Source organism: Ahaetulla prasina, chromosome 7 (assembly GCF_028640845.1).
Source record: "Ahaetulla prasina isolate Xishuangbanna chromosome 7, ASM2864084v1, whole genome shotgun sequence".
NCBI lineage: Eukaryota > Metazoa > Chordata > Lepidosauria > Squamata > Colubridae > Ahaetulla > Ahaetulla prasina.
In genome coordinates, this window is record NC_080545.1 from 75,969,383 (window position 1) to 75,984,241 (window position 14,859).

The 14,859-nt window shown below is 37.8% G+C and overlaps 2 protein-coding genes across 2 annotated transcripts in view; one reads left to right on the top strand and one right to left on the bottom strand.

Moving 5' to 3' along the window:
• SYCP3 (synaptonemal complex protein 3) lies at positions 1-14,006 on the top strand. Its single transcript, XM_058190541.1, has 8 exons — positions 1-401; positions 1,979-2,054; positions 4,181-4,215; positions 5,232-5,349; positions 9,268-9,367; positions 12,928-13,026; positions 13,635-13,739; positions 13,880-14,006. Exons 1-8 carry the CDS (start codon positions 269-271, stop codon positions 13,931-13,933), a joined length of 720 nt encoding a protein of 239 aa, XP_058046524.1. The 5' UTR covers positions 1-268; the 3' UTR covers positions 13,934-14,006.
• CHPT1 (choline phosphotransferase 1) overlaps positions 13,745-14,859 on the bottom strand; it is a 16,315-nt gene continuing 15,200 nt past the window's right edge. Inside the window, exon 9 of the mRNA XM_058190540.1 lies at positions 13,745-13,959. Within this exon, the coding sequence (XP_058046523.1) occupies positions 13,915-13,959 (45 nt within the window). The 3' untranslated portion in view covers positions 13,745-13,914. The remainder of the gene's footprint in view (positions 13,960-14,859) is intronic.

The window sequence follows — 14,859 nt, forward strand, 5'->3', positions numbered from 1 at the left end:
TTATGAGGTTGGTTTATGCAGTTGAACTTGCATGATGAAATAGAGTTGTTTTATATATAACGGCTGAGTTAAAAACATTTTATCATAACCTCACTAATGTGTGAAAAATGTCTTTGTATAAGAAATTCTGTACATAACAGTGAATTCCAGTTATGGTAGCTTTACAAAAAGATGAAAGATATCACAGTACTCTGATTTAACTAAACAAATGTGGCATTTAAATGTTGTTGATGTGTATTTATATAATTGTTACAGCATTTAGAAAATAATGGCACCATCAGGAAGAAAATCCACAGGGAAAACAACCAAACTAACACAGGAAGGTGCATCTGTGCATGTCTATAAATTTGAAGATGACTTAAAAAAACATCTGAGTGGTTCTGACGAGGACATTAGAGAAGGTGCAGTAGTCAGCTTAATCATTAAAAAAACCACTATTACACCAAGTATCCATTGTTTAAAAACTCAGTTATCTGTCATGTGAAATTTATCTACAGGTTTTGAGAGGTGGAAAAAAGTAAACAATTATCAACAATCATGTAGTTGTGAACCAAAACAAACGGATAGACATTTATTTAAAGAAATATTGTATTCATATTGTCCTTATGGGAGTGGAAATAGCAGTATTCTGTTATACTTTTAGTGATTTAAAGGCATTTGAACTGTTTTCATATCCTAATTCAAAACACTAAGAGCTCTATAGTAGTTTTTCAAGTTGTACCTGTCATAGTTCATTGCACTAAAAACAACAAAAAATTAAGGCAATTTAAACATAAAACTACTCCATAGAAGCTTACTATATACCAAAACTTGTGGACACATTCTTTACAAACTGGTATGCTTTGTAATTTATTTCAGCTAAGATTTTTGCATAATTTTTACCATGAGTATGTCACTGCAGTATAGTGCTGAAAAAACTATAGCTGATTCTCTAAAAGTATTTTTTTTTATTCACATTTATATCCCGCCCTTCTTCGAAGACTCAGGGCGGCTTACATTGTGTAAGGCAATAGTCTCATTCTATTTGTATATTTATATACAAAGTCAACTTATTGCCCCCCCAACAATCTGGGTCCTCATTTTACCTACCTTATAAAGGATGGAAGGCTGAGTCAACCTTGGGCCTGGTGGGACTTGAGCCTGCAGTAATTGCAAGCAGCTGTGTTTAATAACAGGCTTCTTACAGCCTGAGCCACACCGCGGCCCATGTATTAAAACATGTTTTAAAAATTAATTAGAAATTAAGTAATATATTTAATGAAATAATTTTGTTTGTTAACCCTAAAGTCTTTGTTTGACTTAGTAGTACAATCTTTTGTACAATATTTAAATGCAGTCTTCAGAATAATTAATAAAATATTACAGGAAATAATTCTGCTGGGATTTTGGAGAGCTGCTGTTAGGCTAAATAAATATTGCAGATATAAATGGAACAGTACAATTATTGTTCACTCTCCTGTATTTTGTTCTGAAATATATTTCATTATTTTGCTATTTTATTGGTTGTCCACAGAAAAATGTACCCAGAAGATAATAAAAGCTGGCTGAGTGACTTTGGACCAGTCACACGCTCTCAGTCCAACTCACCTCACAGGGTTATTGTGGGGAAAATAGGAGGAACAAACATTGTATGTGTTTGTCATTTTGAGTTATTTATAAAAATAATACAGATGGGATATAAATAAATAATGCATAATAATTTGATATATCAGGCTCAGCATAGAACTATAGGGATTTAATTTATATGAAAATTTGTAATGTTTTAAATTTGAGCATCAAAAATATGATTGGATTAGTGAGTGTAATTACAATGTCACAGCTTCATTGGTTTCATTCATTTGAATGGACACTACAAGATGCACTAAGTGTTTGGAGAAGTTCACACAGTTAGAGGAATACTAAGGACTGATCATCTGTTTTCTTTCATCTTTTCCTGGTGATGCAATTAATTACATTTATGTTTTGCTTTTCTGTAAAGATGAAGCTCCAGTGATTGATAAACATGGGAAGAAAAGACCAGTAACTCCTCATGCAGGAGTTGAGGATGATGTTGGGTAAATTGCTCTCACTCACTTTTTTGATGCACAGCTGTTATATTAAATGTAATTATACAGTATATGAGCAGCTATAGTTATAGCACTCAATCAGAAATGCATATGTATAAATCTTTTCACAAGTTTGGCAACAACGTACGAGTAACTTTCTGTATATCAACTCAGAGACAATGTTGCATAGAAAGATTGTCTGGTCAGTGTAAGATGGCATTGCAAAAGTCTGTGTGCACGTTTAAATAGAGTTTGTCTTCATTTTACATAGAAACATAATTAAGAATTTGTTAAATTATTGGATTGGATCAAAAAATTACCAGTGTGAGAAATTTCAAACATTCAAAGCCTCACTTTGTACTAAGAATTGAATTGGGTAATTGACTTATAACCATCACACAGAGCAGAATTTATAAATCTAATAAATGCTAATAGAATAGAATAGGACTACCATATTTGGGATGCAAAACGATGCATATTAGATAACAAAAATACCTACTCTTTGCAACCAACACATTTTCCTGAGTTTTTCAGACCAGATATGCTGAGTTCCATATTAGATACATGAGAGATTTTAGCAATGTATACCCAAGTACAGGCAGTGCTTGGTTAACAACCACTTATTCATTAACTATTTGAAGTTACAATGATGCTGGACAAGTTATAATTATGATTGACTCTTGAAGTTCCAGCCATTCCAGCACCTGTGCAGTCACATGATTGCAATTTGGATGCTTGACAACTGACTTGCACCTATAATGTTTCCATGCCTTGGCAGTTATACAATTGCAATTTGTGATCCTCTCTGTTTGCTTCACACAAAGAAAATTGGAAAGCCAGCAGGGAAAATCACAAGTTGCTCAGGTAAGTCTCCTCACTTACATGCCGTTCCCCCACCCCACTGTCCACACAACCTCCTAGACCCTTGCTGCACTTAACGCTGTGTCTCCCTGGCCACTTGCATATCCTTCCCCACCTGGCAACAGCCACTTATCTATCTCCCAGCCTGCTTGCAAGCTACCAAGACTTGCAATTTTCTACCAGCTTTCCCACTGACTTTGGTTGTTGGAAGCCAGCAGGAAATTGCAAGGAAGTTCTTGCTTAATTATCCATGATCCTTGCCTAACAAGGCCAATGGGGATAGCAGCAATTGTCTTTTCTAAGTGGTCATGTGACATCATGTTTTATGATTGTATCACTTGACAATGGAAATTCCAGTCCCAACTGCCTTTGTAACACAAGGACTACCTGTATAACTTAATTTAAAATATTAAAATAGCTCTGTAATGCAGATATATTGTAATTGAAAAATATAATTATTTTCATAGTAAAAATAGGAATTAAATCTATCTGAATTAAGTGTGAGTTGCTTTTAAGAAAGAAATTACAGAATTGAAACCTGAAATCCAAATCTGATTTGACAAAGATCCATTTTTTTTTGTATAGTAAAGTAAATGAACTAATAGTAAGCAAAATACAAACTACTGAATTTATTAAATAAAACTTTATCTCATCTCTACAAAATTTTATTCAGTTTTTTTAATCTTCCACAATTACTTTTATGAGAAGCAAAATAAAGATTAGCATACTAGCAATAGCTATAAATAAAATACCATTGTTGAATATCCTCCCTTTGATCCTATAATTCTCATCCAGTTCAGACAAGGTGGCTGTAATAAAATACACAAATACTAAATACAGAAGGCCAGTAACATACTTAACAGTGGTTTGGCTATTATAATAATATATAAAGGCTACAAATGTCAGATTGCTTTGTTCAAAATTAGCTGAATGTTCATTGAACCCAGGAATTCAGTAACCATAGTTTAAAGATAATACTGTTATTTAATTATTTCTTCACAGGTACTGTCTCAATTATTTCATTTAATAATATATCTGTATTTTTTTCTATTTTATGGTATTTTTTAATATTGATAGGTGCCATTCACAGTATTGATTTTGCTAGCATGTTTTAGTAAAGTCATATTTTATATATTTAGTATATGGGTTTATATTAACTGTAATTGTCATACTATATTAAATAAATATTTTGTTGCTACAGAACAATATGAAAAATATGAATTTATTTTCTTATAATGTACAGAAGTTACTCTTAAAATTAATCTATTTTATAGGGGAGAAGTGCAGAATATGCTAGAACGATTTGGAGGTATGTTTTGGAAAATTCTCATATAGCTATTATTATACATGCATAAAGGTGAATATAAATGTTGCAGGATAATATTGCAGTGTAGTATCTGAGTCAGTCACTGGGACCAGACCCAGATAGGAACATGCAACAAATATACTAAAACTGTATATTGAAATGTTGACTGTGACTCTTACCAATGTGTGGGGAAAAAATCCAAAGATGAAAGAATTAATGTATGTCACTAGAGGTGAATATAGTAACACTATTGTACATTCTTTAGAATATTTTAGGTTTCCTGATTTTATAATTTCTCCAGTAAATGTGGAGGGGTGAGTAGCAATAATATAAACTGGGTAAATTACTTCATAAGATTCTTCAGCATATATTAATATTTGAAGTGCAACATCAGTAGTAGGTAAAAATACTTCATATATTCAAAATTGCCAGCTAACATTGAATGAATATATCAATTTTATTTAATCTAAAGTCTATGTTTTGTTTTTGTTTCTCTGCACCTAATAGTATGATGATCTGTAGCAAAGTGTCAGTCTTCATGTGCATCAAGTTCTTCCCCAAAAGAAATTGCTTCTTGTTATATGTAGTTTATTATATAATTACTCACAATCGTTTAAACTTTACTAAATCAGGGGCAGTGTCAATAAAAGCACATTCTTAAATTGTAATTAATGTAGTTCCAGTTTGGTTCTCAAGCTAAGTAAAACTTGTGAAATGGTTTTACTGAAAAAGTTTCACCCAAAGATAAAGTGGAACTGTAATGAAATCCTGTTTTATTGCTTTTTCTGTTGATCATTGTACATTAGTATACATTCTGTCTACAGCACAGTTTGATATCGTAGTAGAATTTATCCATTTGATAATGCTAATGACTCAGTATTTATTAGTATACTGGCTTATTGAAAATACTACAGTTAGGTGTACAATACTCAAAATTAGTCTGAAAAGGTGCTATAGTAATGTTTGGATTTATTACAAAGTGTTAAACCTATTTGCTAAAAACAATTTTCTTACTGTAGCGGATATTAACAAAGCTCTTCTGGCTAAAAGAAAAAGATTAGAAATGTATACCAAGGCTTCCCTTAAAACAAGCAACCAGAAAATAGAATTTCTTTGGAAAACGCAACAGGAACAAAGGTCAGTTAGTTCAAGAGTAATATATTTGTTGTTGTTGTTAGTTGTGAAGTCGTGTCCGACCCATTGCGACCCCATGGACAACGTTCCTTCAGGCCTTCCTGTCCTCTACCATCCTCTGGAATCCATTTAAGCTCACGCTAACTGCTTCAGTGACTCCGTTCAGCCACCTCATTCTCTGTCTTTTGCCCTCAATCTTTCCCAGCATTAGGTTCTTCTCCAGTGAGTCCTTCCTTGTCATTAGGTGGCCAAAGTATTTGAGTTTCATCTTCAGGATCTGACCTTCTAAAGAGCAGTCGGGGTTGATCTTCTCTAGAACTGACTGGTTTGATCGCCTTGCAGTCCAAGGGTTTTGCAGGAGTCTTCTCCAGCACCATAGTTCAAAGGCCTCAATTCTTTGGCACTCAGCCTTTCTTAATGATCCAACTTTCACAGCCATACATTGCAACTGGGAAAAACATAGCCTTGATTATATGCACTTTTTTTGGCAGGGCGATGTCTCTGCTTTTTGGTATGCTATCTAGATTTGCCATAGCATTCATCCCCAGGATCCAGTGGCTTTTAATTTCTTGGCTGCAGTCCCCATCTGCGATCCCCCTGGGCATCTTGGAGCCCAGGAAAATAAAATAAAATAAAATCTGTCACTACCTCCAGTTCTTCCCCATCTATTTGCCAGGAATTGAGAGGGCTGGATGCCATGATTTTAGTTTTCTTAATGTTGAGTTTCAAGCCAACTTTTGCACTCTCTTTCTTCACCTCTATCAAGAGGCTCTTTAGTTCCTCTTCACTTTCTGCCATTAGAGTGGTATCATCTGCATATCTGAGGTTTTTGATATTTCTCCCGGCAATCTTAATTCTTTTGATTCATCTAGCCCTGCCTTTCTCATGACGTACTCTGCATATAAGTTAAATAGGCAAGGTGACAGTCTATGGCCTTGCCGGCCTCCTTTCCCAATTTTGAACCAATTAATGGTTCCATGTCCAGTTCTCACTGTTGCTTCTTGACCCGCATATAGGTTTCTCAAGAGACAAATAAGATGGTCTGGTACTCCCATATCTTTAAGAATTTGTGGTGATCCACACAATCAAAGGCCTTAGCATAGTCAATGAAGCAGAAGTAGATGTTTTTCTGGAACTCCCTAGCTTTCTCCATGATCCAGCATATGTTGGCAATTTGATCTCTAGTTCCTCTGCCTCTTTGAAATCCTGCTTGTACTTCTGATAGTTCTCGATCCACATACTGCTGGAACCTAGCTTGTAGGATTTTAAGCATAACCTTACTAGCATGTGAAATGAATGCAATGGTGCAATAGTTTGAACATTCTTTGGCATTGCCTTTCTTTGGAATTGGAATGTAAACCAACCTTTTCCAATCCTCTGACCACTGTTGAGTTTTCCAAATTTGCTGGCAAATTGAGTGTAGCACTTTTACTGCATCATCTTTTAAGATTTTGAATAACTCAGCTGGAATATTGTCACCTCCACTAGCTTTGCTGTTGCTCAGATTTCTTAAGGCCCATTTGACTTCACATTCTAGGATGTCTGGCTTGAGGTCAGTGACTACCCCATCATGGTTATCAGGGATGTTAAGCTCGTTCTTGTATAGTTCTTCTGTGTAATTTTGCCACTTCTTCTTAAACTGTTCTGCCTCTCTTAGGTCCCTGCCATTTTGGTCTTTTATCATGCCCATCTTTGCATGAAACGTTCCCTTCATATTTCCAATTTTCTTGAAGAGATCTCTGGTCCTCCTTATTCTATTGTTTTCTTCTATTTCTTTGCACTGTTCATTTAAGAAGGCATTCTTATCTCTTCTAGCTATTCTCTGGAATTCTGCATTCAACTGAGTGTATCTTTCTCTTTCTCCCTTGCCTTTTACTTCCCTTCTTTCCTCACCTATTTGCAAAGCTTCCTCAGACAACCATTTTGCTTTCTTGCCTTTCTTTTTCTTTGGGATGGTTTTAGTCGCTACCTCTTGTACAATGTTGCAAACCTCCATCCATAGTTCTTCAGGCACTCTGTCTATCTGATCTAATTCCTTAAATCTATTTGTCACCTCTACTGTATATTCATCAGGGATATGATTTAGTTCATACCTGAGTGGCCTAGTGCTTTTCCCTACTTTCTTCAATTTAAGTCTAAATTTTGCAATGAGACGCTCATGATCTAGCCACAGTCAACTCCTGGTCTTGTTTTTACTGACTGTATAGAGCTTCTCCATCTTTGGCTGCAGAGCACATAGTCAATCTGATTTCTGTGTTAACCATCCATCTCTTGGGTTGTTGGAAAACTGTATGCTATGACCATCATATTATCTTGACAGAATTCTATTAGTCTGTGCCCTGTTTCATTTTGTACTCCAGGGCCAAACTTGCCTGTTATTCCAATTATTTTTTGGCTTCCTACTTTAGCATTCCAACCCCCCATAATGATAAGGACATCATTTTTTGGTGTTAATTCTATAAGGTGCTGTAGGGCTTCATAGAACCGGTCAATTTCATCCTCTTCAGCACCAGTGGTTGGGGCATAGACTTCGATTACTGTGATATTGAATGGTTTGCCTTGGATTCGAACTGAGATCATTTTATCATTTTGGGGATTGCATCCCAGTATTGCTTTTCCTATTCTTTTATTATGAAGGCTACTCCCATTTCTTCTAAGGGATTCTTTCCCGCAGTAGTATACCTGAGGTGGTCATCTGAATTAAATTCACCCACTCCTGTTCATTTTAATTCGCTGATTCCTAAGATGTCGATGTTCAGTCTTTTCATCTCTTGTTTGACCACATCTCTTGCCTTGATTCATTGATCTTACATTACAGGTTCCTATGGAGAAAAGAAATCTTTACAGCATCGGACTTTCCTTTCATCACCAGATGCATCTATAGCTGAGCGTCCTTTCGGCTTTCGCCCAGTCGCTTCACTCTTTCTGGCTCTACTAGTACTAGCCCTCTGCTCTTCCCCAGTAGCATATTGAACATCTTCCGACCTGAGGGGCTCATCTTCTGGCATCATATCTTTTTTCCTTTTGGTACTGTCCGTGGGTTTTTCATGGCAAAGATACTGGAGTGGGTTGCCATTTCGTTCTCCAGTGGATCACATTTTGTCAGAACTCTCTGTCCATCTTGGGTGTCCCTGCATGGAATAGCTCATAGCTTCATTGAGCTACGCAAACCCCTCGCCACGACAAGGCAGTAATCCATGAAGGGGAAGAGTAATATATATTTCACAGGAAAATAATTCTTTATGGCTAGTCCTTGATTTATGACTGTAATTGAGCTTAAAATTTTGGTCATAAGTCAACACCATTGTAAAGCCAGTCACCATTTGACTGGATCTCATTTTATAAACTTGTCTGCAGCAGTCATTAAGTGAACACATTGTAAAGCAAAACCCTATGATCATTAAGTGAACAGAGTTTTTAAGTGAACTAATTGTTTGCTATAGGCTAATTTTTGCCAATAAAGGCCAGTTTCCTGCAAAAACATAATTTGTGGTCACTTGACTGCAGGATGCTGTAAACCCCAAAATGCAGTTCCCAAGTCCTCAAAATATGATCACATGGCCACTACCTGTAAATTATGATTAAATTTTGTTCAGCATTTTGCTTACTGAAAAACTTTTCCTTGGAGAAATATCCTAGCTGCTTTTTTTGGTATCTGGATTACACATAATGTGAATGAATCTAGATTATATTAACCCAGGAATTAAAAAAGAAAACATTTTTAAAAACCATTGATTTTCATTTCTGTGTGTGTTTTACAATATTTTAAAATGCCACAATGTTGATACATAAAGCATTAAAGTCTGCAGTGTTCCAGGAGTACCCTCAAGTATGCCAATTTTGTCTGTTAAATCAGCATTTCATATTCCTGTGGATTTACTTTACAAGATATTACATATTGCACTCTTTGTAATATCGCAGGCAAAAGGTTAACCATGAGTATTCTCAGCAGTTCCTGCATGTATTTCAACAATGGGATGCCGATATACAGAAAGCAGAGGAACAGGAAGAAAAGCTAGTGGTTTGTTTTCTTCTATTATACTAACCAGATTGCTATTTATTTTATTTATTTATTTATTTATTATATTTGTATACCGCCCATCTCCCGAAGGACTCAGGGCGGTTCACAGCCAAAAAACAACAGAAAACACATAATACATATAAACAGCTAAAAGAATAAACAGTTAAATTCAATTGATGCCCTAAAACTATAAGTATAAATTTTAAAACCTCATTTAAACCCCTTTTTTTAAAAATCCCAATTTAAAAACTACGTTCAAGCTAGTCCTGCTCTTCGAAATAGTAATGTCTTCAGCTCGCGGCAGAAGGACCTGAGATCGGGGAGCTGACGAAGCTCCAGAGGGAGCTCGTTCCAGAGGGTAGGGGCCCCCACAGAGAAGGCCCTCACCCTAGAGGTCGCCAGTCGACATTGTTTAGCTGACGGTATCCGGAGGAGGCCCTCTCTGTGAGAGCGCACTGGTCGGTGAGAGGCTAATGGTGGCAGTAGGCGGTCCCGTAAATATCCCGGCCCTAGGCCATGGAGCGTTTTAAAGGTGATAACAAGTACCTTGAAGTGAACCCGGAAGACCACCGGGAGTCAGTTGCAGACTACGCAGGATGGGTGCTACATGGGAGCCACAAGGTGCTCCCTCTATCACCCGCGCAGTCGCATTCTGGACCAGTTGGAGTCTCCGGGTACCCTTCAAGGGGAGCCCCATGTAGAGAGCATTACAGTAGTCCAGGCGGGATGTAACAAGGGCATGAGTGACCGTGCATAAGGAAGCCCGATCCAGAAAGGGGCGTAACTGGCGTATCAGGCGAACCTGATGAAAAGCTCCCCTGGTGACGGCTATCATATAATCTTCTAAAGACAGCCGTGCATCCAGAGGACGCCCAGATTACGAGCCCTCTCCGTGGGGGCCAATAGTTCGCCCCCAATGGTCAGTGATGGAATTAGCTGACTGTACCGGGCCACCGGCATCCACAGCCACTCGGTCTTGGTGGGATTGAGTCTGAGTCTGTTCCTCCCCATCCAGACCCGTACGGCCCCCAGGCACTGGGACATCACTTCAACAGTCTCGTTGGGGTGGTTAGGGGTGGAAATATAGAGCTGAGTATCATCAGCGTATAGATGACAACTCACCCCAAAACCACGGATGATCTCATCCAGCGGCTTCATATAGATGTTGAACAGAAGGGGCGAGAGAACTGACCCCTGCAGCACCCCACATAAGAGGCGCCTTGGGGTCGATCTCTGTCCCCCCGTCAACACCGTCTGCGACCGGTCGGAGAGGTAGGAGGAGAACCACCGATGAACAGTGCCCCTCACTCCAAGTCCCTCGAGTCGGCGCAGCAGGATACCATGATCGATGGTATCAAAAGCCGCTGAGAGATCTAATAGGACCAAGACAGAGGAACAACCTCTGTCCCGAGCCCTCAAGAGATCATCAACCAGCGCGACCAAGGCTGTTTCCGTGCTGTGACCAGGCCGGAAACCGGACTGGAATGGATCAAGATAGACAGTTTCATCCAGGTACTGGGGCAACTGTCGTGCAACCACACTCTCGACAACCTTTGCCAAAAAGCGAAGGTTGGAGACCGGACGATAATTTGCTAAACTAGCTGGGTCAAGGGAAGGCTTCTTGAGGAGGGGCCTCACCACCGCCTCTTTCAAGGCGGCAGGGAAAACACCCTCCATCAAAGAAGCGTTCACAATTTTCTGGAGCCAGCCTCGTGTCACCTCCCGGGTGGCCAATACCAACCAGGAGGGACACGGGTCCAATAAACATGTGGTCGCATTCAATCTCCCCATTAACCTGTCCATGTCCTCAGGAGCCACAGGATCAAACTCATCCCAGATAATAACATCAAGACCTGCCTCCCCCACCCCGTCCGGATCCACCCAGTCTGTGTCCAACCCTTCCCGAATTTGAGCGATTTTATCAAACAGATATTGTCCAAATTCCTCAGCTCGACCCTTTAAGGGATCCTCTACCGCTCCCTGATGGAGGAGCGAGCGGGTCACCCTAAACAGGGCGGCTGGGCGGTTATCTGCTGATGCAATGAGGTTGGAAAAATACTCCCGTTTTCCCAGCCTCATCGCCACTAAATAGGTCTGAATTTGAGACCTAACTAGTGTCCGGTCAGATTCGGAGCGGCTGGCCCTCCAGATACTCTCTAGGCATCTTTTCCGGAGCTTCATTTCCCTCAGCCCTCGGAGTACCAAGGGGCTAAACGAGATCGGCACCGGGTCAGAGGCCGCAAAGGCACGACCCGATCTAGAGCGCCAGCCGCCGCCCGATCCCAGGCGGCGACCAGAGCTTCAGCCGAGTCGTGGGCTAAATCCTCAGGGAATAGCCCAAGCTCCGTCTGGAACCCTACAGGGTCCATCAGGCGCCTGGGACGGAACCAGCGAGTCGGTTCCGTCTCCTTGCGGCGGGGGTTGGCGGTTCAAAAGTCTAGCTGAAGGAGCGAATGATTTGACCATGACAAGGGTCTGATAACTAACTCCCCTAATTCCAGATCATTCAACCACTGTCTAGAGACAAAAATCAAATCCAGAGTGTTCCCCCCGATGTGAGTGGGGTCGTTCACTAACTGGGTCAGGTTCAAGGCCGTCATGGAGGCCATGAACTCCCGAGCTGATGTGGATGCTATCCCCACCGACGGCAAATTGAAATCACCCATGACCATTTCATGCAGACTTCTCCTTTTTCCTCCTCAACTTACAAGCATTTGTTTAGTGACCATTCAAAGTTGGTTGGACTTTCAAACTGCACTGAAAATAACTTAAAACCAGTCCTCACTTATAACCATCACAGCCTCCCCATGATCATGTGATTAAAATTCAGGCGCTTGGTAACCAGCACGTATTATGACATTCACAACATCCCAAGGTCATGTGATTTCCATTTGCAACCTTCACAGCTGGCTTCTGACTGGCAAAGTCAATGGGGGGGAATCTGATTCACTTAATGACTGTGATTCACTTAATTGCAGTGATTCAGTTAACTGTGACATAAAATTAGTGCAACTCACTTCCTGCAATGGAAATACTGGTCCTTATTGTGGCTGTAAGTTGAAGATGGCTTGTATGGGAGAAATTATCATTCAATAACTAAAGATGAAATATTTAGTGATGTAGAATTGTGTGCATTACTAACTTTATGAAAATATTTACTGTATTCCTGCAGAGTGCAGGAAATTCAAGTAAAATTAAAGTCCAGCACTTTACAAGGTTTGCTTAACAACAATTTTTTAAGCAAATAATTTGCTTAAAAACAGTTGAGATTTAAGGCCAGTTAATAGGTAGGTCAGAAATGTACAACTTTCCTTTCTGCCATAACTTCAGTCTCAAACCAGCTGTCCAAATTGTTTTGTACGTGATCTCTTTCCCAAAAGAAACTTGAACATTAAGGGTTCAAGCTGAATTCAGGTTTACACACACAGTTTTGAAACTTAAAATATGCAGCATCACACAACTTGGACTCAGTCTACTCCTGATGTCTTTTGTTAACAAAGAAAATTTCTATAATTGAATTATATCAACTTATTAACCATTATACTTTTTTCCCCCTTCAGAATGTATTTCGACAACAACAGAAAGCTTTCCAGCAAGCAAGAATAGTTCAGAGTCAAAGGCTGAAAACAATTAAGTTGTTGTATGAACAGTTTATAAAGGTCATTTTTAAATCAGATTTTAGCTCTGGACATAGTTTTATCAAGTTCACATTGGAATGTGTAGTTTTCAGTTAAAACTTCATAATGGTGCTCGAGATATATATGATGTGCACTATTACTTGCACTAATATGCTTAAAGCTAAAGCAATTCTTTTATGCTTTAAAATGAAAGTCATTACTACTACTAGATATAGCTATTTAGATTTGTTACCACTTTCTTTAACCATTCTGTCAAATTTCTACAAATTTTTGTTCCATCATATAATTTTGAGATCAATCTAACACTGCTAGTGCAACGTACTGGTGTTGATAATATTATCCAACGTCCCATTTTCATTCCTGGACAAATTTCTTACATAATGTATCATCTCAACTATGTTCCACTTTCAAATTTTCTTCATTCATTACATAAAAGTTGCATGTAGTGATTTTTATGTTATCTTTCTAGCTATCTTGCTTAAGGTTGACATGTCCCATATTTATGAGATTATGCTTCTCAAAATACTAAGCATTCTGAGGGTTTAGTCTATATTTTGACTTTACAAATGCAAGAGATTTCTTGATGTGAATGATTATTTGGTTGTCATGAAAGTAAATTCTAATTTTAGAGTATGGAAGACATGGAAAAGACTCATGAAAGTCTTTTAGCAGGGGCACAAAGTGAACTTCGCAAAGAAATGTCCATGTGGCAAAAGAAAATCATGATGGACACAGTAAGTATTAATACTGATTTATGAAAACTTCAACAACTTAAATAGAAAAAATAAACATTGTTTATAATTCACCAGCTAAGAGAACTGTGATACAAAATGTTGCGTTTGATCAATATATTTTTCTTTCTTTCTCATAACAGCAACAGCAAGAGATGGCAACTGTTCGCAAATCTCTTCAGTCCATGTTATACTGATGGTTCAATGGAGAAACAACTTGTACCTAAATAATACGATACAATTATACACATTAGCCATTGTGAGGAGAAAAAAGAGACTGTTTCACATTCCATGTTAAAAATTACATGTGTCAGAATACTTCTTCATTGTTACAAGAGAAATCAACAAGTAATGAAAACAATTTCTTCATTTTTCACAATATGATTCTGTTATCTTAACATACTCTTTTCCTTCATTTTCAAATTACAAATGTAAATGCCTGGGTTATGATAGTATTTGTAAACTTCAAAATACCTACACTGTAGACTTATCCCTAGTTAGGCACAGTGGTTACAAAAGTCCATTACCTGAATTAGAAATTCAAATCAAAATGAAAAAGTCCTAAAAGCTAGGAGATTGGGGAAGCATTACATACATTATGTAAAGTGCTTTAACATAAGAATTGAACAATACTGTTTACAAATTCCTTACTATCATATAATAAAATATTACAATGTATGTTTTCCATATTTAGTACTGTAATAATTTGAAGGTATTCATATGTTGTATAATGTACTATTTGAAGGAAAAGTTATGAGCTAATAAATTGATACATCAAACCTAGTGTTTTGAAAATACTAGTTTATGTAATTAAATTAAAAACTCTTAAGTATCATTGGAGTGATTATTGAATAGAGAGTAAGAAAGCATTAAATTCCAACTGAAATGTTTCTTATCTTCAATTGAAATACCAAAAGTTTGATTCAATGAGGTTACGAATCAAAATTTGAAAAGGTAATTTACATTTTCATAGTTCTAAAAACATTTAAACATTACAGATATATTTACACAGTTACGGAATAGTTAAAGCAATTTTAAAGCATTTAAAGCAATGTATGACTGTTACATCTGATTTTTAAAATATATATATCAAGTATTATATTTCTTCCATTTTTCACCAAAA